The sequence below is a fragment of the Bombyx mori genome, chromosome 16 (assembly GCF_030269925.1).
Source record: "Bombyx mori chromosome 16, ASM3026992v2".
NCBI classification, from domain to species: domain Eukaryota; kingdom Metazoa; phylum Arthropoda; class Insecta; order Lepidoptera; family Bombycidae; genus Bombyx; species Bombyx mori.
The window spans coordinates 3138553-3161802 of record NC_085122.1 but is presented as its reverse complement, the minus strand read 5'-3'; the positions used below and the strand labels follow the sequence as shown (position 1 = coordinate 3161802).

Sequence of the window (23250 nt, the reverse complement as noted above, 5' to 3'; positions counted from 1 at the left end):
GGTGCATCCTCACAATCTACCCAGCACCATAACCCCAAATTGAAAATATCCCTTAGAGATGAACGCACTTCTGTATGCCAAACTTTCAAACTTAATCACTAATAAAAAAAACTCGTCTATTTCCAAGATTTTTATTGTCAAACAAAAACAAGCTTTGTGAATTTCGGATAAAGTGCAGTACATAGGATCTCAATAAATCTTCATTCGCACAAAGCTTCGTGCATTAATATAGCTCTCCTCACGTAGCGAAAATGATAGAAACTAAGCACTATTATGAACGAGAAGAAATATAGTACTGAAACAAAAAAAACAAAAATAGTTACTGAATTTTGGTAGACACGTTCATGGAATGCGTTTCTGAGTTAACCTTAGTGAGTGGTGTTACGTTGAGCTTTCAAGAGCACATTGTTTTTTGAACCGATCCCACCCGCTTTTGCGAATGTCCTCAGATCCATCCTGTTAGCCACCGTATCCATACACGAAACTATTTTCCCCAAAAAAGAAGTATACAATGAGTGTTCACGTACGCTTTTCGCGATGAAGGATAACAAAAAACCCGCATAATTACTTGTGTATTTACTTGTGGTAAAACCCGCATGGGTAGGAACCATCGTGAGAGGTTGCGAGGGGCGTTGATTGGTGGGTAGGGTCTTAAGAACATCCTTAGGCTGCAGTCCGTTCCCAACATCTGCAGGCTATCAAATCCTATATACCCCACGCGCCTTTTAGGCCTGGACACCTTTTATGAGGATAGGCATCTTGTCAGAAAAAAAGATAAAGAAATTCGGTATCATCATCCTGTAAATTCCACCGATTTAATTGTGACCATAACACCACATCACAAGGTATGAGGCAGCATTGACGTTGTTGTCTTTGGGGTCTAATAGCCATTGAATATGAGGTGAGCCGTGAGGATATTCACAAATCCATACAATTTCAAAATGATATTGGAATTTTTCGTTTTTAATTAAGTAGTGTGCTCACATATAAATCGAAATTCGATCACATTCCCTGGTATCTCAAGAGGATTCGACGTTATTAGTTACATTTTCTCTTTTTCTTTTGTTATTGAAACAAATTTGCTGATTGTTACTAAATAAAGAAGCAATACGGATGACAAACAGACCGAGCTACGGATCTATTTGACTATACCAATGTAATAGAGATAATATTGTGTCAGAAATGAGCAACAACAATTAGCTACAAAAATTATCCATAACAATTTTTTTATTATTGTATAGATGGGTGGACGAGCTTACAGCCCAACTGGTGCTAGTTAGTGGTTACCGGAGCCCATAGACATTTAAAACGTAAATGCCACCACCCACCTTGAGATATGAGTTCTAAGGTCATTTATTTGTAATTTTTGTTTTATATTAGTTAGTTTAGTACAACGGTTCCCAAATTTATTTTGTCTATTACCCACTTTAAGAATTAATTCTTTTTTAGCGCCCCCATTTTTTCATCTACTTAAAAACCACTGTAGCGAGAGCTGAGTCGGTGTCTTAGAGTCCTCCTTGATGAAATTACAAATCACCTCCCAAGCCACACACACACACACACACACGCACCACCCCCATTTTTCTGGGTCTCCCCTTTAGGCCTGCAGCACCCACAAGGGGGCGTTATCGCCCACTTTGGGAAAGGCTGGACTTTAGTAGTAAGCATTTTTATTTTAGTTTTTTTTAACTCTGTTATTTTTCTGAATCCGTCTCTACTACGTGCATTAACTAATCATGTTCGCGTGTATGTTAATGTAATGAGACTTCACTATGTGTAGTGTAGGCATGTTACAATTATGCGGGATGTTTATTCGGTTTTAAGCTACATATTTTGACATCGACCTTATTTATTACACATTTGTGAAGACATGCTTTAAGTCGTATTTTTAATGTAATACTCAAACTCTTTTGTCCGTAGATCTTGTAGGTTGTATGATGCTAAGTTCTCTAATGCTGACATCTTTTGCTTTTCACTTGGAGCATATATAGAAAAGGTAATTTATAATATTTATATGGTGATTTAGTCCGATGAGTGTTTTAGTTTTATATTGTATGTTGATACATAACATACATACATATGACATAATAATATGTGCGTATTGTGTTGCTTTTGTTTCTTTGCAACTTAAATTTCTAAATTTCTCTTCGCTGTTCACTTCAATGTAATTTTGATGGTGGAAACATGTTTGGTTATTGTTTTAGCTATTTTTTTAAATATTATATTTTTGTATTGTACTGTTGGTTTCCCAAATAAATCTCCATATATAAAATGAATTGCTTTTTTTTTATTGCTTAGATGGGTGGACGAGCTCACAGCCCACCTGGTGTTAAGTGGTTACTGAAGCCCATAGACATCCATAACGTAAATGCGCCACCCACCTTCAGAAAGTTCTAAGGTCTCAAGTAAGTTACAACGGCTGCCCCACCCTTCAAACCGAAACGCATTATTGCTTCACGGCAGAAATAGGCAGGGTGGTGGTTCGTTAGTCTCGCTAAAACTCGAGAACGGCCGGACCGATTTGGCTAATTTTTGTCTTGAATTATTTGTGGAAGTCCAGAGAAGGTTTAAAAGGTAGATAAATATGAAAATGCTGGGAATTAAATAAAAATAACGGACGGATTCCTTTTGTTTGTTTTATGTTTATTTTATACAAAAACTTAGATCTTTTATTTATCGTTTGAGGCACTACGAAGTCTGCCGGGTCAGCTAGTAAATAAAAAAAAATTAAAAAAAATATAGCATAATTATATAGTTACATCACAAGATAAAAATACTTGAAGAGAATGTTTTATAACATTTTCTTTTACGTCAAGCCAAAGGAAATTTTCCAAACAATTTACAAGCAAATCGTACGCGACACAAAGTAAATAAACATCATTCGTTTAGATCAAACGATTCCATTTTGAATTTAGTAATCGTAATTCCTTGAAACCAAAGAAACGGAGAAATCATCGAGAAGCCATTAAATTCAATCGCTTCACATATAAGCCTTTTTTTTTTTTAACACTGGGGAACCAATTTACGGATAGGGGGCGTAACGAACCGGGTTATGTCGGACTCCGGCGCCTCCTGATAGGAAGAGGGGGACGAGGAGGGCCAAGGTCCTCCACCTCCCCGAATTCCTCGCAAGAGACTACGCCTTGAAAAAGGCGCGCGAAGCACTTGCCCCGTAGAACGACTTCCGACTAAGCCCCATCGAGCTCCACCACATCGGCTACACCAGACCTACGGTACCGCAGTGCGCGCCGAATCACATGTAAGCCTGCCTAACAGTGTAGGTAATTCACTATACATTTATTTCCCTGATTGAAAACGCTGAATATTCGACTGGAACCGAACATTTGCTACTCCTACTGCTGGTAGGACCTCTTGTGAGTCCATGCGGTTGGGTACCAAAACCCTGCCTATTTTAAATTAATTTCTAACCTTCCCTTGACTTTTTTTTGGGATAGTAATACATAGGATCTCTAGCGCGTCTAGCATACAAAACGTTCAATCACCAGCCAATGCACTGTCAAAGAATTTTGGCATGAAACTAGGAGAACGCTGTCTGTACTACACGACGCTCACCAGAAAAGGTGGAACTATTTAAGTCCCCCCGAATACTAAGTACTATTTATGGGATATTATTCTTATCAACCAAGCCTTTTTAGCGGTTATATTCACCATCGAAGGACAGTGTCAGTGGATATATAAGTGTACAATTTTAATGACTGGATTTTTTTTATTGCTTAGATTGGTGGACGAGCTCACAACCCACCTGGTGTTAAGTGGGTACTGGAGCCCATAGACATCTACAACGCAAATGCGCCACCTACCTTCAGATATAAGTTCTAAGATCTCAACGATAGTTACAACAGCTGCCTCACATTTCAAATCGAAACGCATTACTGCTTCAAGGCAGAAATAGGCAGGGTGGTGGTACCTACCCGCGCGGACTCACAAGAGGACCTACCACCAGTTTTTGATTCTAGTGCAATTAAAGGAGGTAGCTACGAAGGTTTTCGCAAATGCCTTTGATGTCGAAGATTGTCAAGTGGAAAAAGGTACTTCCTTGCGACGAATAGTCCCATTAGCGTTTGCCAAATAACGTACAGTGATTTGAATATAACTAGTGGTCCCCCGGTAGTTGAAATTCTACTATAATTAAGTGAAATTATAAGTTTGTACATTATTATGATTCTATTTTCAAAGACTACATATTATACTTCTTTATTCATAGATTATAAGTTAAGACTATGTATACTTTAGACAAATATTAAGAAAGACAAACAATATTTAATCTATTCTCAATTTGACCGTAGACTACTCGTATAAGCAATAAGAAAAATTTGACAATAAACAAATAGTATGCACGCGTGTGTGTGTCAAATACTATGGTAGTGTGTAATGTATTTTTTATGCATAATTAAAAAAAAATATTAAAATTCTGCACTCCTTCTCTATATTCTCTATAAGTGTGGAAAGTTTCATAATTCTCCGTCCGCGCAATTTTCGTAAAAAGGGATACAAAGTTTTCGCTTCACGTATTAATATATAGATAAGATAAAAACCTGCTCCAAGGAAGGTGAACAGGCCACTGACGCAGGCTAGGTTTGCCAGTCTATGCTCTTCATCTTTGATTTTCGGTGCTGTAACATCATAATTATCATGTTTTAACACGCTTTTATCAGCGTATGTTAGTATGTAACGGAATCTTTGAACATGATTTGACCCGCTTCAAAACGTCGGACTAACTCGAAATTTGGTATACAAAAATTTAAATTCAACTAAAAAATGAAAAATTAATAATAGTTTAACAAAACTTACAAAATACGCTTTTATAGAAAATCAAACTAAAAAATAGAAAATAAAATTTAATAAATTTCAATTAAAAATAGTGTAAGAAAAAATGATTTTATTGTAAAAGAAGCGTGGGGTGCTTTTCAAGATATTATCAAAATAACCCGTCTACACATATCTGTTCATAAAATATTTATAACTACTGATACCATGCACCCCCTTTTTTTTTTTAACTGTTATTTATTATTTATTGATTCTAATTAATATAAAGCCATTTGTCATCTGGTAAGTAGTGTATTGTTTTGAGAAGGTAAATAATAAATGAAGCATACATTTTTGTCGATATTAAACGATTCATATTTAAATCAAACAACCTAATTAACAAAGGATAATTGAAAAAAAAGAGGTGGACATTTATTTATCTGTCACAAAAATGAGGAACGAAGTTAATTAGCAAACAGAAAAGAAATGGCTTTACAGCTCTGACGCCGAGAAAAACACTTAAACTATTATTATTTTCCTGGAAAATTATCAAGCGATGGAGAGTCTTATAAGGGTAGGTATAAGTCCGCAGACCGTCAGGGGAAATATCACAAATTCAAACCTTGCTCCCAATTCGTGTGGTTGAGAAAATTAGGTTGATACTTTGAAACTTTAGAACAGCGTGGAAGAAGTCCTAACTAATGTTGTTATTGTCGAGTGATAGTGCGAAGCGGTTAAATATGATTTAAGCATTAATAATGTGTATTCCAGACCCTTTTCGTGGGTAGCTCTCATGAGACAGATAAACAGGGTCGGTATTAGGTACTGCTTTATATAGATGTTTTATATAGTTGTGGATACATGTAGCGAAATCCTCGCCCGAAGGTAGCGCAGTTTAAGCTTTACAAGGAAAATAGTTCAGTTAGAAGATTTGAATGCATTAATCTTTAGCTTGTATATAGTGAACTATACAAGTGAAATCTTTTAATTTGTGTTCTAAAACCAATAATTTTCTGAAGTACGGCGAACCATGAGAAGCGATGCCGAGTCACCAAGGCTACCAAACGAAGCGTATAACTTGAGGTGTACAAGATTCAACAAATTTAACAATGGATCTTGAGACACTAATTGTTTTTGGGGGTAGGTGTCAAAAGTGAAACAAGTGCTTTAAGTTTGAAAATTAAAATTAATTCATTTTATTTATATTATAAAGATTTTGTGATCCTTTTGTGTGTCATTAAGTATATATATGCATTTTGGCAATATTTACATGATTTAAGCCAATAAAAATACCACCTGCCAGCACCCCTTGAAACAGAAACATAACTATGTCGCAATTATCTGCGATTGAGGTTGCTCAAAGAAACTTGGAAGAGTGCTTCACGAAAAGAATGGCCGATCTTGAGGCACAGCTTCATGCTGAAGGGCCTGCGAAGGATACAGTCTCCAAGGTTGCGGAGGAATTCCGAACATTCCGGGAACTTATATTCTCTATGTTGAAACTTCTTCGACAGCAGATTGGTGAGTGCACTCGACTGGTTGATGCGATCGAGACCAGACATCGTCGAAAAAACCTCATCTTTCTGGGAGTCCCTGAAGTTCAAAACGAAGACTGCACCGCTGCCATCTTGGATATTTTGCATAAAAAAATGCTTCTGAATACCTCTGCTGCTGACTTCAATGTGTGTCACCGTATAGGAGCTACTAATAAGGATCATCACCGCCCAATCCTGGTCAGATTGAAATGCTTAGATACACGGATGTCGATTTGGAGGACGAAGTCCAAACTTAAAGGTTCTCCTGTGTCCATCAAGGAATTCCTTACAAAATCTCGACAGGCGGTGTTCGGCAAGAGCCGTCAGTATTTTGGTGTGCGTCAAAGTTGGACGCAAGACGGGGTCATTATTATCAAGACTGCGGATGGAAATCGTCACAGATTGACCACTATGGATGAGTTTAGCGACCTCGCAGTTAAATATCCTATTGTGGATGGTAAGCCAACATCAGCTAAGGGCAGCGTCTCTAAGGCGGCACCGGCTATCACTGTGAACTCGAAATTGCGGAAGACCTAGTGGCCTGTGTTTGTGTTTTTGTTTTTTTTTTCACTTTAATTACTTAAGATTATTCGACTTTCACTAATATATTTAGTCTTATGACTTCACAACGTATGTATATCATTATTTTCACTTCACAATTTATGATTTGATGATTTAAATGTTTATCATTGGATTTATTATTTTTCACTTTTACTTTTATTCACGTATTGTTGATGTTGATGTTGATATGTTTCGTGGGTAGATTAGTGGCATCACGGAGTATAATATTGTCATTGGCAAATGTTAATGTGTTTGTGGGTAGTCTTGTTAAAATAATTAATTCTGTAAATTTGACACCTGACAGACTGTTTTAATTGACTGCGTTCACAGATAAAATTTGCCTTGTAGTTTACTTTTTTGAAGTTTTAATCAGAATATTGTTGTGGAGATTTGTTTTTCATTATTCTAATTAATTGGTTTTTTTTATTGTAAATTATGGCCTTTATTATGTTTTTCGTTATTAATATTCTTTATTTTCTGTTTCTGTTTTATAAGGTATTGTAATTTTTTTTGTTTTGTTTTGTATCATCATCCTGTGTATTTCAGCTGGCGGGTGGTGCAGAGACATTGCGCGTGCATTACTTTTAAACTTAATCCTTATTTTTATTTTATGGTAGTATAGTTATATTTATTTTAGTTTATTTTATATATTTATTTATTCATTTTATTATAATAGTATAGTTATATTATTCTGTTATATTTAATTTGTATAGAATGGAATGTATTGATGATTCGTTTCTTTCTGCTAATGATTCTATGCTGTCATCTGATAACGATAGTTATTGTTCACTTCCCGATTCCCTTGGAGACTGTATACGGCAGACGTTTGATAAATCATCTGACTGCCTTTTAAATGTATGTCACATTAATGCTCAAAGTATACCAAGTCACTACAATGACTTATTCATTACTTTCACTAATACTAACGTTCATGCTGTCTTGATTTCTGAAAGTTGGCTTAAGCCTCATTTACCTTCTGCTATCTATCCTCTCGATGGCTTTACTTTAATACGGAATGATCGTATCGATGCCCGAGGGGGCGGCGTTGCTATATATCTCCGCAGTAACATTTCTTATAAAACAATAGCTTGCTCGTCTGCTGATTCTTCTACACCTGTGGAATATATCTTTCTTGAAATTTCTATGAAGGGAGCAAAAATTGTTCTCGGTGTCGTATACTGTCCCCCCAACGTCGACTACTTCTCCAGTCTCGAGCCGATTCTGGAATCTTTAGGGTCAGATTATTCACATCACATTATCATGGGTGATTTCAACACCAACTTCATAGCTCCTTTATCCTCTCGTTCCCGTAAACTTCAGGAAATCATTAGGTCTACTGGTCTTCATGTCTTGCCTCTACAGGCTACTCACCACAACATTAATGGCGATGATACTTGGCTAGACCTAATGCTGACCTCCACTCCTACCTCTGTACCCACTCACGGTCAATATCCTGCTCCTGGTTTTTCCCATCACGACCTCATCTTTTTATCCTATACGATTAAACCTCCTAAACCACAGCCCAGGGTTTTGTCCATGCGTAGTTTTGGTCGTATGAATAAGGAAAATCTATGCAAAGACGCTTCTAAAGTGGACTGGGACCAACTAATATCTTCACCCTCGGTAGATGAAAAGGTTCACATATTCAATGAGGTTGTCCTTGGGCTTTACAACACTCATGCGCCTATCAGAAAAATTAAACTGAAACGCCCACCAGCTCCTTGGATGACTGAAGGTATTCGGATGGCTATGAGGCGCCGGGATCGGGCTTTTCGAAAATTTAGGAGGAATCGGTGTAATGATAACTGGACTAAATTTAAAGTGTCGAGGAACCGGTGCAATCAGATGATACGTAACGCTAAACGACGCCACATTCTAGAAAACATAAATTCCGCTTCGCCTGCCGATATTTGGAAATTCCTTGGAACTCTGGGTATTGGCAGACAGCGTCACTCTGATTTTCAGGCGACGATAAGTTTGAATGACATCAACTTTCATTTCTCCTCTGCTACACCACTAAATAATCAAACGAAATGTCGCACCTTGAACTACCTGAATGGTTTGTCTCGACTTAATGTTGACTCCTTTGAATTTTCTTCGGTTGCTGTGGATGAGATCAAAAATATTATCCTGTCCATAACATCGAACGCCGTGGGTTGTGACAATATAAGTCGCCGTATGATCGTCACAATCCTGGATCATCTTCTGCCAGCTATATGGCACATCACAAATTTTTCCCTATCATCAGGCTCTTTTCCTTCATTGTGGCGTAAGGCTTATGTTCTTCCTTTACCTAAAATTCCTAACCCTTCCCTTCCAAATCACTTCAGGCCCATATCTATTCTTCCCTTTCTATCCAAGGTGATAGAGGCCTGCGTACACAAACAATTGTCGCAGTTTATTTTCCGGAACAACCTATTGAGCCCTAACCAGTCTGGCTTCCGACCAGGTCACTCCACCGTTTCCGCTCTCCTTAAAGTGGTTGGCGACATTAGGACAGGTATGCAAGACACTAAAGTCACAGTACTGGTACTAATTGATTTTTCAAATGCGTTCAATGCCGTCAATCACGATATCCTCCTATCTATTTTGTCCTATATTATGATCTCTCCTACAGCACTGGAATGGTTTTCATCATATCTTCGGGGACGCCAGCAGTGTACTCGTATTGATGACACCTCTTCAAGTTGGTGTAGTGTCAACTCTGGCGTGCCCCAGGGCGGTATTTTGTCTCCATTATTATTTTCTATTTTTATAAATTTCTTAACACATAATCTTCAGTGTGCGTATCATCTGTATGCTGATGACTTGCAGCTTTATAGACAGACGACTGTGGAGTCTATTTCTCAGGCAATAAACCAGCTAAATAAGGATCTGGACTACATATGCAGTTGGTCAACTAAGTTTGGCTTAACTGTGAATCCAACGAAATGCCAAGCCATTATTGTGGGCAGTCGTCGTATGATCCAACGCTTAACTACTATGTCACTCCCACCTATATTCTATAATGGTACAGCAATTCCGCTAAGTTCCGTGGTTAAAAACCTAGGCCTTTACATAGACTCCACACTCGACTGGAAAGCTCAAGTATCTTACGTTGGACAAAGAACCTCTGGAATTCTTCGTGCTCTGTATCGCCTCAAGAATTTCTTACCATCAGCGACCAAGACTATGCTAGTACAAGCCTTGATCTTCCCTATAATTGATTATGGTGATGTGTGTTATTTTGACCTGAATGCAGACCTTCTTAATAAACTTGATCGTCTTCTTAATAACTGCATTCGATTTATTTTTAATCTTCGTAAATATGATCATATATCTTCCTATCGTGCTCAGCTCAAACTTCTACCGATTCGCCAGCGTCGTAATTTACGTGCACTGACGACTCTTCATTCCTTACTTATGTCTCCCGAACCTCCTTCCTATCTAACTTCCTATTTTCAATATCTTCACTCCAGCCATGAGCGGGCCCTACGTTCTCTCAATAGCCTATTAATTCGTTGTCCCACACATAGTTCTAGTTATGTTCGTAACTCTTTCGTCGTGCAATCTGTTCTGCTATGGAATGCGCTTCCTCTCGAGATCAGGACTATTACTAACCGCTGCACGTTCAAGTTAAGGGTTCGGCGAATGCTGTTGGAAAAGTTAGCGGAATCGTCATGAACTTGATGAAATTATTTGTTAAGGAAATTTATTAATATATTCCTTTTAATACTGTATAAACTATTATATGTATGATGTGTGTATATATGTATGTATGTATGTGTATGTATATGTACCTAGTCAGGTCATAAATTCTGTCACATGTTTAATGTGAAATAATTGAAACAAGTTTATTCATTATGTAACCATTCATATACCAAAATGAACTTAACAAAACATAGATTCTTATGACACTAAAGTTTATTCAAAATGACCTCCGTGATTTTGAATACAGGCCTTCAATCTGCGCGGCCAGTCGTCTATCGCAGCACGAACGAGGTCCATGTCAATATCGGCGGCTGCCTTAATCAAGGATGTCTTTAGTGACTCCAAATTGGGATGAGGCTTTGAGCACGCCTTTTCCTCCAAGTGTTGCCATATCTTGTAACCTAACGGATTCAAATCTGGACTGGAGGAGGGCCAGTCTTCGTGCCGGATGAAGTTGATTTCACGCGCCGCCAGCCAGTCTTGTGTGCTCTTCGCTCTATGAGCTGGCGCCGAATCTTGTTGGAATACCCAGTGCCTGTTATTGAACATGGTATGAGAAACAGGTTCCACAAGGTTCGTAAGGACTGTATTATGATACACAACTGCATTCGTTTTTACACCTTTCTCACAAAAATGTACCTCTGTTAAGCCCCAATAAGAAACTCCCAACCATACCATGAGCGAGGATGGAAAATGACCTCGTTGGACACGCGGAATACGGTTGCTCGCTTCTTCACTACTGTGTGCGTACACCTTATCATTTTGTTTGTTGTAGCTCTCTTCTACGGTAAAAAATTTTTCATCCGAAAAAAGAATTTCCCGATATTTTTTTCCCGCGTACCGCTTCAACAAAGCGCGGCATCTCTTCAGTCTCAGGTCCATTAGACGAGCATTCAAACGATGCCCTGTTTTTCTTCGATATGCCCGAAGCCCTAAGTCTTCATTTAACACCCTTTTCACCGTGGTTCTGCTTAACCCCATCTGAAGGGCCAACAGTTTCTGCTTACGTTTGGGATTTCTTTGAATTCGCGCCTTCACAGCTTTTATCACTGCTGGAGTCCTAACAGACCGAGGGCGACCACTTCTTGACCTGTCATCTACACTAGAGTCTTCATTGTATCGTTTGATGGTACGATAAACGAATCTTTTGGTTATATTCAAATTTTTCAGTATGTTAAAAATTTGAATTGGCACGTAACCGCAACGATGCAACGCAATAACTGCAACACGGTCTTTTTTAAGCGTCCACTCCATATTTAAAAATGAGTGAAAATTCTAAAAGTATACATTTTTATTTTCATGAACAATTCGAAATTCGAATTCAATAAACTTTTTTGTGGCCAGCATTCTAAAAGAAAAGTTTTTACTGTGTGACAATACTTATGACCTGACTAGTTATATGTATATGTGATTTTGTATATATGTAGATATACTTTTTTTGTATGTATTCGTTACCTAATATAAATTTCATTGCACCTACCACTATTTACTCTGCACTACCTTTGGTTGACTGGTAGAGAATGCCTTAGGCATTAAGTCCGCCAATGTAAATTTTACATGAAGTGTAATAAATAAATAAATAAATAATTGTCTGTATATTGGTTCTCGTCTCTGGTTTTATCGTTCATGCAACTGTACAATTACGACCAAGGTGTATTTTCAAAATAAATTGCATATTGTTAGGCCGGTAAGAGTTACGCAATTTATCGCTGAAGAGCAGAAAAAAATCAAAAGAACCAGTAAAATCGAGAACGCTCTAGAAGGGCAACGCCATCTATTATCAAATCGCAGAAACACATATCGAAAAGCTTGACGTTGCCGAGAATGTTCTGGATATTTTTTTGAAGTCGTATCGACTTTTAAAGGCGTTGTAGAGGTGACACGAAAGCAGTTAGTAATCGGATCTACTCGAAGCGAAACAGCGAACGGATCACCTGAAGTGAAGCGGAAGAAGTGAATTACGAAGTTTAAAGTCTTCTCTAAGTGTTTTTAAGTGTTAAATAGAGATATAATTTGTACTTCGCTAAAAAAATTATTTACAAGAGCCTCAGCGCGTATCAATATTTTTGTGACCTGTTTTCACTCTTATTCACTCGGCAGCATATCTGTCAGCTTGGATACTCAAAGAATCTTTATTAAAATTTTAAATTATTCACGAACCGTCTTTAAATCGTACACAGGAACGAGTGATTTTAGTCACGGCCAATGCTATGATACCCATCCAGACGATAGCTGCAACTAGAAGGTAAATCTGCAAGATATAAAGTGTCACTTAATGGTACTAGTAAATCGTTCTATCCATCCCTTAAATAATTTCAATGAGGTGTAGTCGGAACTCTTAATGTATGAGATTTACAATATAATCCGAACTTATTTTGAGCTGACGGAACTATCATTTTCATTAATTTAGTTGTTGATCTCATATTACAAGACGTTATTGGGGCAACGTCAACTAGTCAGTACACACAAAGCTCCAGGTAGATAAGCTCGTCTTGTCGATTCCATGAATACATAAATACCTTATTACCACCCATCATCACTGCGAAGTCAGATGACTCCTTACCTAAAGTGTTAAGTTATAAAAAAATCTTTCAACTTTTTATCTTTGTAAAATTCTAAACCTAAACACCCAGTACCAAAAGGTACATCATTTTTAGCAAATTTCGCTCATTTCGTATCCGAGCTAGTGACGTGGCATCTTCTGACGTGAATTCTTCCAGGAATATAATTCCCGCATTTGTTTCAAAATATTTCCCTTGAGGTTTTCACGCTTGAATTACGAAAGTTCTCAGAAATAACCCATTTTGAAATACATATACCACAAGACGAAATATTTACCTGATTACGCCCATTTTAGATAGTGTATAAAAATCTACCTTAAAAAACATTTTTTAGTATACGTACTTTTATTTTTTATTCCCTACTTATGCCGATAGTCTTGAGAGGCTATTTCAGCTTCTCCTTGACGTGTAGGTGAGCTCATGGGGTTCTAAACGGGAGTGTTGCTAACGCTGGCCCTATCAAGAGTAGTGCTTCGCAGAATCTACCACCGGATCGGAAACGCGACCCACTGAGAAGATCCGGCGAGAAACTCAGTGGGTTGTGTCTATGGGTTAATTCACTCGTCGAGCCCTCGACGGTGACCATACTTTTATACTGTATTTTTTGGAACTATTGGAATTGTAATTTTCGGCTCGATCGGTTATCGCAGTCTTGATACTAAGGTTGAGACTCCCAATAATTTCATTATATGCTTCCTCTACTTTTGATACTAGATGCCCGAATGCTTAAATGTACCTTCCACCTCAAGTTTTAAGATTTTTGAGAGATCATTGTATTCTAAATCTAAAACCAACTTCTATAAAATCTAGGAGAATAAAAGAGCTGTCTGCCACAAACCAACATAGCTCGGCAGTTTTCGGTTAGAGCCACAATGATGAGGAGCAAACCGGCTCCAGTAATACCACTCAGAATTGCACCGGAAGCGACACTCATGACTGTGAAGGAAAACTTTTCATAAAAGTTGATGAAATGTCAATGTTCTGTCGTTGTATCTGGCATTGTGGAATTCCTGGGTAGGTAATTTACCAGAACTGCTGGGCTAATCATCCAAGTCTAAAGCTACTGATTTTATGACTTAGTAGTATTAAATGAAGCTGAAATCTAAATTTACAAAGGTATTTTCCAATGCGTTCTTTTTATATACTGTTAACTTAAAATTTCTTGTAAATCACAAGGACCAAACAATGAATTGAATTTTTGTAAGACCATACATTGGGTTTTCGAAGTCTGGTGCATATCATCATATTGCTTCCCATGGGTCAAGATGAGGGTCAGTAGGACGGTGCCGACTAATACCTGGCAGAAGGCAATTAGTAGCACCCCTGGAAAAAAAGGGTTTTGTTATTTAAAATTAAGAAATGATTCCATCGTCTTGTTTGTGATCAATAATTTGTAAGCTACAAATTTAACCGTGTAATCGTTTGACGATTTGTTGACAAAATGGGGGTGAATTGGAATTGATCTAAGATTAAACTATGATGCATATTCACTAGGAAATCTACTTGTTTTTTAGGCCAGCAGGAAATCGCTGGTGTTTCTATGCATTGGGTTGAAGCAGCTGAAGTCCTTTGTTGCTTAAAAACCCGCGTCTGAGGCTTAGAGTGGGGTGGCGTCAGGGGTGATTCTCGCAGAGCACATGTCTTCCCAACATCCTGCTCCCACTGGACGACAAATGCTCGGTATCCGGCGCCACAAAAATGGGCCACTCGGTCGGCAGCCTATTCACAGTCTACTAGGTGGTGATGAATCTCTGGATCAAAAGTTCGATGATAGATAAAAAGCAGAATAAGAAAGGTTTATTGCCTGGAAATAAATTACAAATGCCACAGCAGCTCTCAAAATGGCAGCCGGGCTTGTGAATTGCAAAATGTAAAGGAACATTTGTGCTTCTGCTTGAGCTGCGTTCTCGTTTGTCACTGGACCTTGTATAATCTTCTGTTGTGCTTCGTGCCATTGTTCTATTATAAATAATATTGACGTTTGGTTGATAGCCAAAAAAGAATGACAAGTTGCAATATTTTTGACAGTCACTCAAAAGAATAATACTATATAGGTCTATGGTAATGTCACTGAAGTATACTATAATATAGGTCTATGGGTAATGTAGATTCTTAGTTTTTGTGATTACCTCTTAATTCATAGACCATAAAGTATTCGTGGCTTATTTTCGTAATTATAAACACAAATGTTTTTTTTATTGCCTTTCTAGGCAGACGAGCATACGGCCCACCTGATGGTAAGTGGTCACCGTCGCTCATGGACGTCTGCAATGCCAGGGGCAGAGCCAAGCCGCTGCCTACCATAAAGTATTCTCCGCAAGCCTCGTTAGAAGAAGGACATGTCATAGCGCTCGGCAAAGACCGTGGAGGGGAGTTCATTCCAAACCGGATGGTACGTGGCAAAAAAGATCTTTGGAAACGCACTGTCGATGAATGCAGCGGTTCCAGATAATATGGATGAACTCTGCTCCGATGGCGGGAGGTGCGATTTTTGTTTGTTGTTGAAATGTTTCATATATTGAAAATATCTTTTTACCTATCTCTACACTTACAATTTGCTTTTGCAAAATTTCGAGAACTACTTTTTACATTATTAATATATTAGGTTACTGAAAAACATGGAGAAGGGAGAACACGAAAACATGGAAAAACACTCATGGACAAGGGGAACAAAAGGGACTTCTACAGCTCTAATGAAACATCTACGTATTTTTTCATTACGTAGATAGATAAACGAGGTGGAAAATTACTTACCGAAGCTCACTGCAACATGAATTATACCTGGAGACATTAAGTTCAGACTTAATTCAATATTTTATGACGGTCTTTCCACCTTTGAAACTGGTACGAATGTTTTTTTTTATTGCTTAGACGGGTGGACGAGCTCACAGCCCACCTGGTGTTAAGTGGTTACTGGAGCCCATAGACATCTACAATGTAAAAGCGCCACCCACCTTGGGATATAAGTTTTAAGGTTTCAAGTATAGTTACAACAGCTGCCCCACCCGTGTTTCACGGCAGAAATAGGCAGGGTGGTGGTACCTACCCGCACGGACTCATAAGAGGTCCTGACACCAGTAAATTTGTATTTTTAATCACAATTACTTAAAATAATTGTAAGGAATAGCACTAGTAGTAAAATATTGCAAGATGAGGTGACAAGAGAATACGTTTATATGCATTAAAATCAGTCCATGCTTCCTTTAAAGAAATGAACTTTATTTTCTGTTCACGAAAGGGTACTAAAATAAGCAATACCATTTTAGCTTCGGGAGAAGTCTACTTCCACTATATAAATTCATATCTATAGTTTTGGTTAACTTCATTTTAGGAAATAGTTCTAATTAAACTATCTATTCTAAGCAATGAACGACATCAAAGGGAAATTCTGTAACAATAAATATTGGATCTAAAACTCGAACGACGCTAATCCGTGAAATACCGAGCGAGCTTCACAGCTCAATTGCAAGTTACACTCGCCGAATTTGCTCGGCTGCCAGAACTATCACAAAATAATATCAGAACAGAAGGACCAAATCGATCGCTCAGTGTGAACTAGACTGAAAATAGCTATACCAGTTTAATTCGGTAAACAGCTCTCACGTTAAATGGTAAATTCATTGGCATCACAACGTGGGTAAAGATTATTTCAAAACGTTCATGTTTCTAAGATTAAGAGCTTCCTTACAGTGTAGGCTTCTTACTACATATATTAAGATGTTCTATTATAGAATTACCCCGATCGCCACCGACCCATTTAGCCTTATTCGCCGATGACACGACCGCTTACTACTCGAGTAGAAACAAGTCCCTAGTCGCGAGGAAACTCCAGAGCGCAGCCATAATCTTAGGACAGTGATTTCCAAAATTACGCATTTTTCTTGGAATAAATGTAGTTTACTATGGAAGAGATTTGTCAGCACGGATGTTTATTTAACTGTAGCTGTGTCGATTGAGGATTCTGTACAACACATTCTCCTTGTATTATGGCAATATCTGCTGTTTCAATTTCGACTAGACATTTCCTGATTGTGGACTGACCTGTTTCTGGAATGAGTTATTTGCGTTTGAAGACTTAATTGCCCATCGAGATAAATTTACTTGATGAAACTATTACAGACATTTAAAAACAACTTTATAAATCGAAAAAAGATATTTTATATTTGCACTTGTCTATTTAATTTTCTAATTGAACATAAAAGCTAAATAATGTCCTCTATGATTTTCTAAGTCATCGATTCGATTGTGATTGAATTTGGTACAGTTTTGTTGTTGGTGCTACAAGAAAAAATACTGTCATAATAAATCAATGAATGAAAAGTGACGCAGAAGTATTAATTTGTTTTAAAAAATCGTCTTTTTTTTAAATATTGATATCGATAATCGCAGCGAATCGTAATTGGATTTTGTTATTGTAGGGTAACATGATTATATATGTACTTAGCGCCGTCTATCATAAGCTATAAACAATATATGTGCCTACCTACTCTGCTAAATTATTATTAAAGTCAGTTTGTAAATAACTACTGTACGTGTTTTAATAGATTTCAGTAAGTATCTAATAAAAGCAGGTAATTATGTAACTTGAATTATTTCCAACGTAAAAATATAGCAATTATTATCGTTGGAAATCTAAACAAGGTAATTATGGACAGAATATAAAGTACTCAAAAAAACCGATACGCAATATGATTTTCGATTCTAGTTATTTATCGATTAAAATAATCACTGTGATGGTTTTTTAGCTGCGTCAATGTTTTCGGCTCGTTTTAACCTTCATTATACGTTTGTCGATTGAATTGAAGTAATGGTGACTTGCAATCGAGAATGTTGTATGTAGTAACTGTAATTATTTTACATAATTTCTTTTCCGCTGATGCCATTAATTCTGTGAGTATTTTGTTAATCGCGTTACTTTTGATTTTACGAACGCTGACGTACTTAGTTAATACTAGATGATGACCGAGCTTTGCTCGGTTTTTTTTTGATAACGCCATCTTGTTGTGTCATTAAAGCGGTTAGTTGCCCTCAATTGAGAAAAATATTATTATTATTCGCCAATAGATGTCAGGAAGAGTTGATTATTGAAAACACGAATAAAACAACATTTTCTGAAAATAAATCGTAGCTAGATCGATTTATTGCCTCCGAAAGCCCTTGTATACTAAATTTTAATTAAACGTTTAAAGGTTTAAGATACATTACGGTTGCCCTGTGGTTCAAACCCAAAAGAGGAATAATAAGTCCGGGCACCGTTCGTATTTTGCACTACGTTGGTAATTTATTAACCTTACTACGAATAATATTGACGCGTTGAACGCCACATGAAAAATCGAGTATTTTCATTCAGGCCACGGTGCTCACCGGTGAGCCCTATCTTACTGAACCGTTCGGGTCATTGGGGTCACCCGTGAGCCGCGTGAGGATTCTAATGTAAAAGCTTGTTACAAGCTACAGATTGCAGTTATCAAACAAAACGCGTATAGAAGTGAGCCGCGTGGCTCTTAAGCCGAACCAAATGCCTCAGTTTTCAAATGCAATAGAAAGCTGTAGTTTTTATCCAGATTATAGCCTTTTAAAATCTATACTTAATATAAAAAGGAATTGCTGTTCCTTAGTCTCGCTAAAACTGGAGAACGGCTGGACCGATTTGGCTAATTTTGGTCTTGAATTATTTGTGGAAGTTCAGAGAAGGTTTAAAAGGCACATAAATATGAAAGTTCCGGAATTAAATAAAAATACCAACTTTGTTTTTCTTTTGATGTGTCCCCCGTCGGACGGATTCATTTTGTTTGTTTTATGTTTATTTTATACGAAAATTTAGGTCTTTTATTTATCGATTGAGGCACTACGTAGTCTGCCGGATCAGCTAGTATCTTATAAACTAGACGATAAAAGTCGCGAATTTTCATCTTCCGAGCAAATTATCGTATTATAAATTTTAGAATGAAAACCTCAAGTTGATAAAAAAAAACTGATTCCCTGGTTTTGGACTTGGCCCCAATGGTATAGCATGCTAGGCCCAACGGTGGGCCGCATGGCGTTCAACGTGTTAACATCGTCGCGCGTTACTAGAATCAATTTTCAGGGACCGTTCAAGTGTACACCAGTCCGAGTGGGCCCTTGTGCCAATCCTCCCTTGCCCTTGGACCCAAATCCAGCGGCGTTGTTCAATGCAGAGATTGTAAATTTAACAAAAAATATCAAGGTCATTCGATTCAATGTCACCGTTCTAAGAGAATCATTCAGTAAACAGGTATGTTCATCATGAGTTCTAAGCGCGTGGGAAGGACATCTGGAGAGGCTTAAACGCCAAAGGAAAGATCTTCCACCGAGCGGGTGATATTTGCTCGGTAGACCGATGGTCCGAATATTGTTGTTCGGAACTTTTATATATGCAAGCTTATCTTGAAAATGTCGTAAGCGAGATTCAGGCATCTGTCAAATATCTTGCGTTGTATGATGGCTACCCGCCCCAGATGAATTTTCCTCAACCGGGCGAGATCTTTAATTACCACTTTGAACGATTTAGATCCAAGTCGCTGCCAGCCTGCTAATTTTAGGATAATATATATAAATACACAAAATTTCCTCAATTTTTATAATGTTATTATGCTTCTCATTTTTATCGTCATTTGTTGATTAATGATTAATTAAATCATCTGTATAAGGTAAAAGAGATTTTGTTTCTTGCGTCAGAAGGCAGACGAAACATCCTACCACTCTTTACTACTGTCTCTCTTCTACCATGACTTCTACTGATTCTGTGATGCTGGGATGCCGGTAAATTTACGGAAACAGTTCATCATATATTTCAGCTAAAGGTTAAAGGCTATCATTGGGAGAATGGGAAGTGGAAAATACATTCTTTAGTGAACAATTTGGCTTGCAACATAATATTCAAGACAACAGTAAGCGTAGTAACTGGTATGAAGTTTGACAAGAAAACCTGTAAATTTTTCAAGGTAAATATAAAGTTTTTTTTTTTTTTTTTTTTTCTGTTTGTGCGATACATTTTTATTACGAATATTTTAAAATCATTTTTCTGTTTAATCTGTAAATTTACACTGTATTCGAAATGTTGGAAATTATTGTATGTATAATCACAATATTGAATAACAAAAAATTTTTTTTTTTTTTTTTTAATCTATACTAATATATAAAACTACAGTGGTTTTTACGGATGTTCCGTTATAACTACTGAACCGTGCATCCGATTGGCTTGAAACTTGGTATCCATGTAGAAAATACATGTACTTAATGGATAGGTTAATATTTATATGAGTGTTGGACTCCCTACACCAGTTGCGAGGGGTTAATGATGAGAATCTTTGTGGGGATGAGAAATAATAATGTTAACTTTAAATGCTCAGCGAAGCGGACGGGTACAGCTAGTTATTATATTATTATAAAATTCAATTAAACTAAAATAGAATAAAACTTAATTTACATGACGTTTCTCAAGCTAGTAATTTACTACGTCAGCGAAAATATAACAATAAAGTATATATTTAAGTAAATATGATTACAATCATAACTTGGAATTGTTGATTGCAGTTCATTTGTTATTAACTTCCTCTGGTCTTCTGTCAACGCCTAAAGCAGTTTACTTGGTAATTTGATTGTTTTATGGGTAGAACTGTTCGGGTAAATACTTTCTCTATTTCCAGGGCGCCTATGTGTTTGATTTTGACATCGATCGTATAGAACACATGTGGATCAAGACGCAAGAGTACGGTCGGATCATGTGGAGGCTTGAGAGCTTCTCATCAGCTGGACTTATTAACTGTTGGGAATATGAGACTCTGGTTGAGCCTATTTGATGATTATTCAAAAACAAGGCTTTATTCATTTTGTAAAAATGCATTGATATTTTAATATATTTTGGCACAAATAAGTAATAAAATGTTACGACAAAGACATTCTTCTTGCACAATATATCCTTGAGACCCAACCCAAAAAATGTGTTTTTTGGAAAACATCAAATAAAGTCTTCAAACCGAAAAGACGTAGAGGAAAAGGACGGAGTGAAAGAGACAGATGTATAATTTTGTCCTTTTATAGTCGTCGTGGCCTAACGGATAAGACGTCTGCCGCATTCGTGTTGAGCGATGCACCGGTGTTCGAATCTCAGGCGGGTACCAATTATTGTAATGAAATACGTACTCAATAAATGTTCACGATTGACTTCCACGGTGAAGGAATAAAATCGTGTAATAAAAATGAAACCCGCAAAATTATAATTTGCGTAATTACTGGTGGTAGGACATCTTCTGAGTCCGCGCGGGTGGGTACCACCACCCTGCCTATTTCTGCCGTGAAGCAGTAATGCGTTTCGGTTTGAAGGGTGGGGCAGCCGTTGTAACTATACTTGAGACCTTAGAACTTATATCTCAAGGTGGGTGCTGCATTTACGTTGTGGATGTCTATAGGCTCCAGTAACCACTTAACAACAAGTGGGCTGTGAGCTCGTCCACCCACCTAAGCAATAAGAAAAAAGCTACCTTTGGAGATTTGATCATTAAGAGTCGCTGAAAAGGGTTGTTCTTGGTCAGTTTCAGAATTAAAGTCGAAATCCAAAATTTGCGAAATGGGTCTCTATAATTCTAAAGGTGCGACATTATTTTTCTCTCCTCCTCCTCGCGTCGTTTCCTCACTGCTGAGGGTCGTGACCATTATATGTCGACAGGATTTTGCTCCTTGTAATGTCCCGCCAGCGCCTTCGATCATTGACTGCATGAAGGGCGTCATGGAATGGGATCTCTAGTGTGGTGCGGATTTGGTCGAACCACCTTGTCGGACTGTGCCCGCGCGGTCTAGTTCCCTCGGTCTTACCTAAATGACTCGAATAATCTTGGAATGCGTCTATCATACCTTTCAGACCTTTCTTTTGTTTCCCTACCTATTTGCTGGTAGCCAATGGGTATATTCCAGCTACACGTGGACGGCTAGGTGAGCTCACGGGCTTAACCTGAGTGAATTTGCTAACTCCAGCCCTAGCAAGCATTTATTATCAAATAGTAGGTCAAATTTACCTATGAAGTTGGCGTTTTTACAATCACTGGCCACACCGAAATTTAATTTATATATCGTTGGCAATAAATTCTAAATTCAAAGGAACTTTATATTAAAAATATGCAATTATGTTTTAAAATTCAGTAATTTGTGTATTGATTAGTGTTTTATTTTCACTACATCTTTTTCCTCAAAATAAAATATAAATAAATATATAAATAAATATAAATATTTACACTAACAATCACGCCACGTTAACTGGTCCCGTGCTAAGTTCGTAAAGAACTTGTGTTACAAGTACCAGATAACGGAAATAAATATAATATTTTATTATACACATACATATATTTAATATACACCCATAACCCTGGAAAGACATTTATATTTATCATACAAATATCTTCCCTTGGCAGGATTCGAACCCGCGACCCCCTTGTGTAGTGACCATGTCACTTACCACTACACCAGACGGCCGTTAACGATAAAGATACGTATAATATGAAAAAGGGTTCCGTCACGGTAGCTATGCCCAAAAGGCTCACAAAATTAATGACGTGTACGGAGTGAACACTGCAAACAAACCCACGACTCGTAATTGGTTTGTAAGCATCCGACTTAGAAATTTTGATCTAAAAAAATGTACCCCGTGGTCATCCGAAAACTAAAGTCACCAATGACGAATTAAATACGATAGTGGAAGCCGTTGATACTCAATCTACCTGAACTCATCCATAACTGAAACCCATCCGTTCTTTTTTTTTTTTGAGTAAACCTATGTATTTTATTAAATTCATTTTCATACTTTTCATCAATACCTTATTATTATTATATGATACCTGCCGTGAAGTAGTCTTGCTTTCCGCTTTACTGACTTATTGAGTATTTGATCTCATGAGAATAATCTTTTTTTTTTTCTCACAGCCCACCCGGTGTTAAGTGGTTACTGGAGCCCATAGACATTTACAAACGGCTGCTCCACCCTTCCAACCGAAACGCATTACTGCTTCACGACAGAAATTGCGATCAACAAAGTCGTAATAGATTTTCCAGATAAATTACGCACCATCTAATGTGTTTTTAATGATTTTTATGCTAAACATAACTGAAATAAAATGATGAAT

At 37.4% G+C, this 23250-nt stretch overlaps 2 protein-coding genes across 2 annotated transcripts; one reads left to right on the top strand and one right to left on the bottom strand.

Moving 5' to 3' along the window:
* Positions 1–115: 115 nt before the first annotated feature.
* On the bottom strand, positions 116–15129 carry LOC101745771 (uncharacterized). Its single transcript, XM_004928893.3, has 6 exons — positions 14919–15129; positions 14327–14437; positions 13953–14050; positions 12714–12804; positions 4557–4634; positions 116–295 (listed from the first exon to the last, which is right to left on the bottom strand). The coding sequence occupies exons 1-6, from the start codon at positions 15067–15069 to the stop codon at positions 201–203; spliced, it is 624 nt and encodes a 207-aa protein (XP_004928950.1). The 5' UTR covers positions 15070–15129; the 3' UTR covers positions 116–200.
* A 2763-nt stretch (positions 15130–17892) lies between these two features.
* Positions 17893–21034, top strand: LOC110385681 (uncharacterized). The gene is made up of 4 exons (XM_021349803.3): positions 17893–18004; positions 19203–19370; positions 19933–20079; positions 20785–21034. Exons 1-4 carry the CDS (start codon positions 17942–17944, stop codon positions 20935–20937), a joined length of 531 nt encoding a protein of 176 aa, XP_021205478.3. The 5' UTR covers positions 17893–17941; the 3' UTR covers positions 20938–21034.
* Positions 21035–23250: the final 2216 nt, after the last annotated feature.

Bases quoted from the DNA above. Each gene is read 5' to 3' on its own strand.
- LOC101745771 (XM_004928893.3), bottom strand. From the start codon at position 15,069: ATGGCACGAAGCACAACAGAAGATTATACAAGGTCCAGTGACAAACGA. The intron at 4,635-12,713 runs GTTCGTGAATAA...ATGATGTTACAG, and splicing joins CTGTGTACGATTTAAAGACG to CACCGAAAATCAAAGATGAA. The intron at 296-4,556 runs GTTTTTATCTTA...TTTTTGTTTCAG, and splicing joins GTTCACCTTCCTTGGAGCAG to TACTATATTTCTTCTCGTTC.
- LOC110385681 (XM_021349803.3), top strand. From the start codon at position 17,942: ATGTTGTATGTAGTAACTGTAATTATTTTACATAATTTCTTTTCCGCT. The intron at 19,371-19,932 runs GTATGTTCATCA...CATATATTTCAG, and splicing joins GAGAATCATTCAGTAAACAG to CTAAAGGTTAAAGGCTATCA. The intron at 20,080-20,784 runs GTAAATATAAAG...CTCTATTTCCAG, and splicing joins AAACCTGTAAATTTTTCAAG to GGCGCCTATGTGTTTGATTT.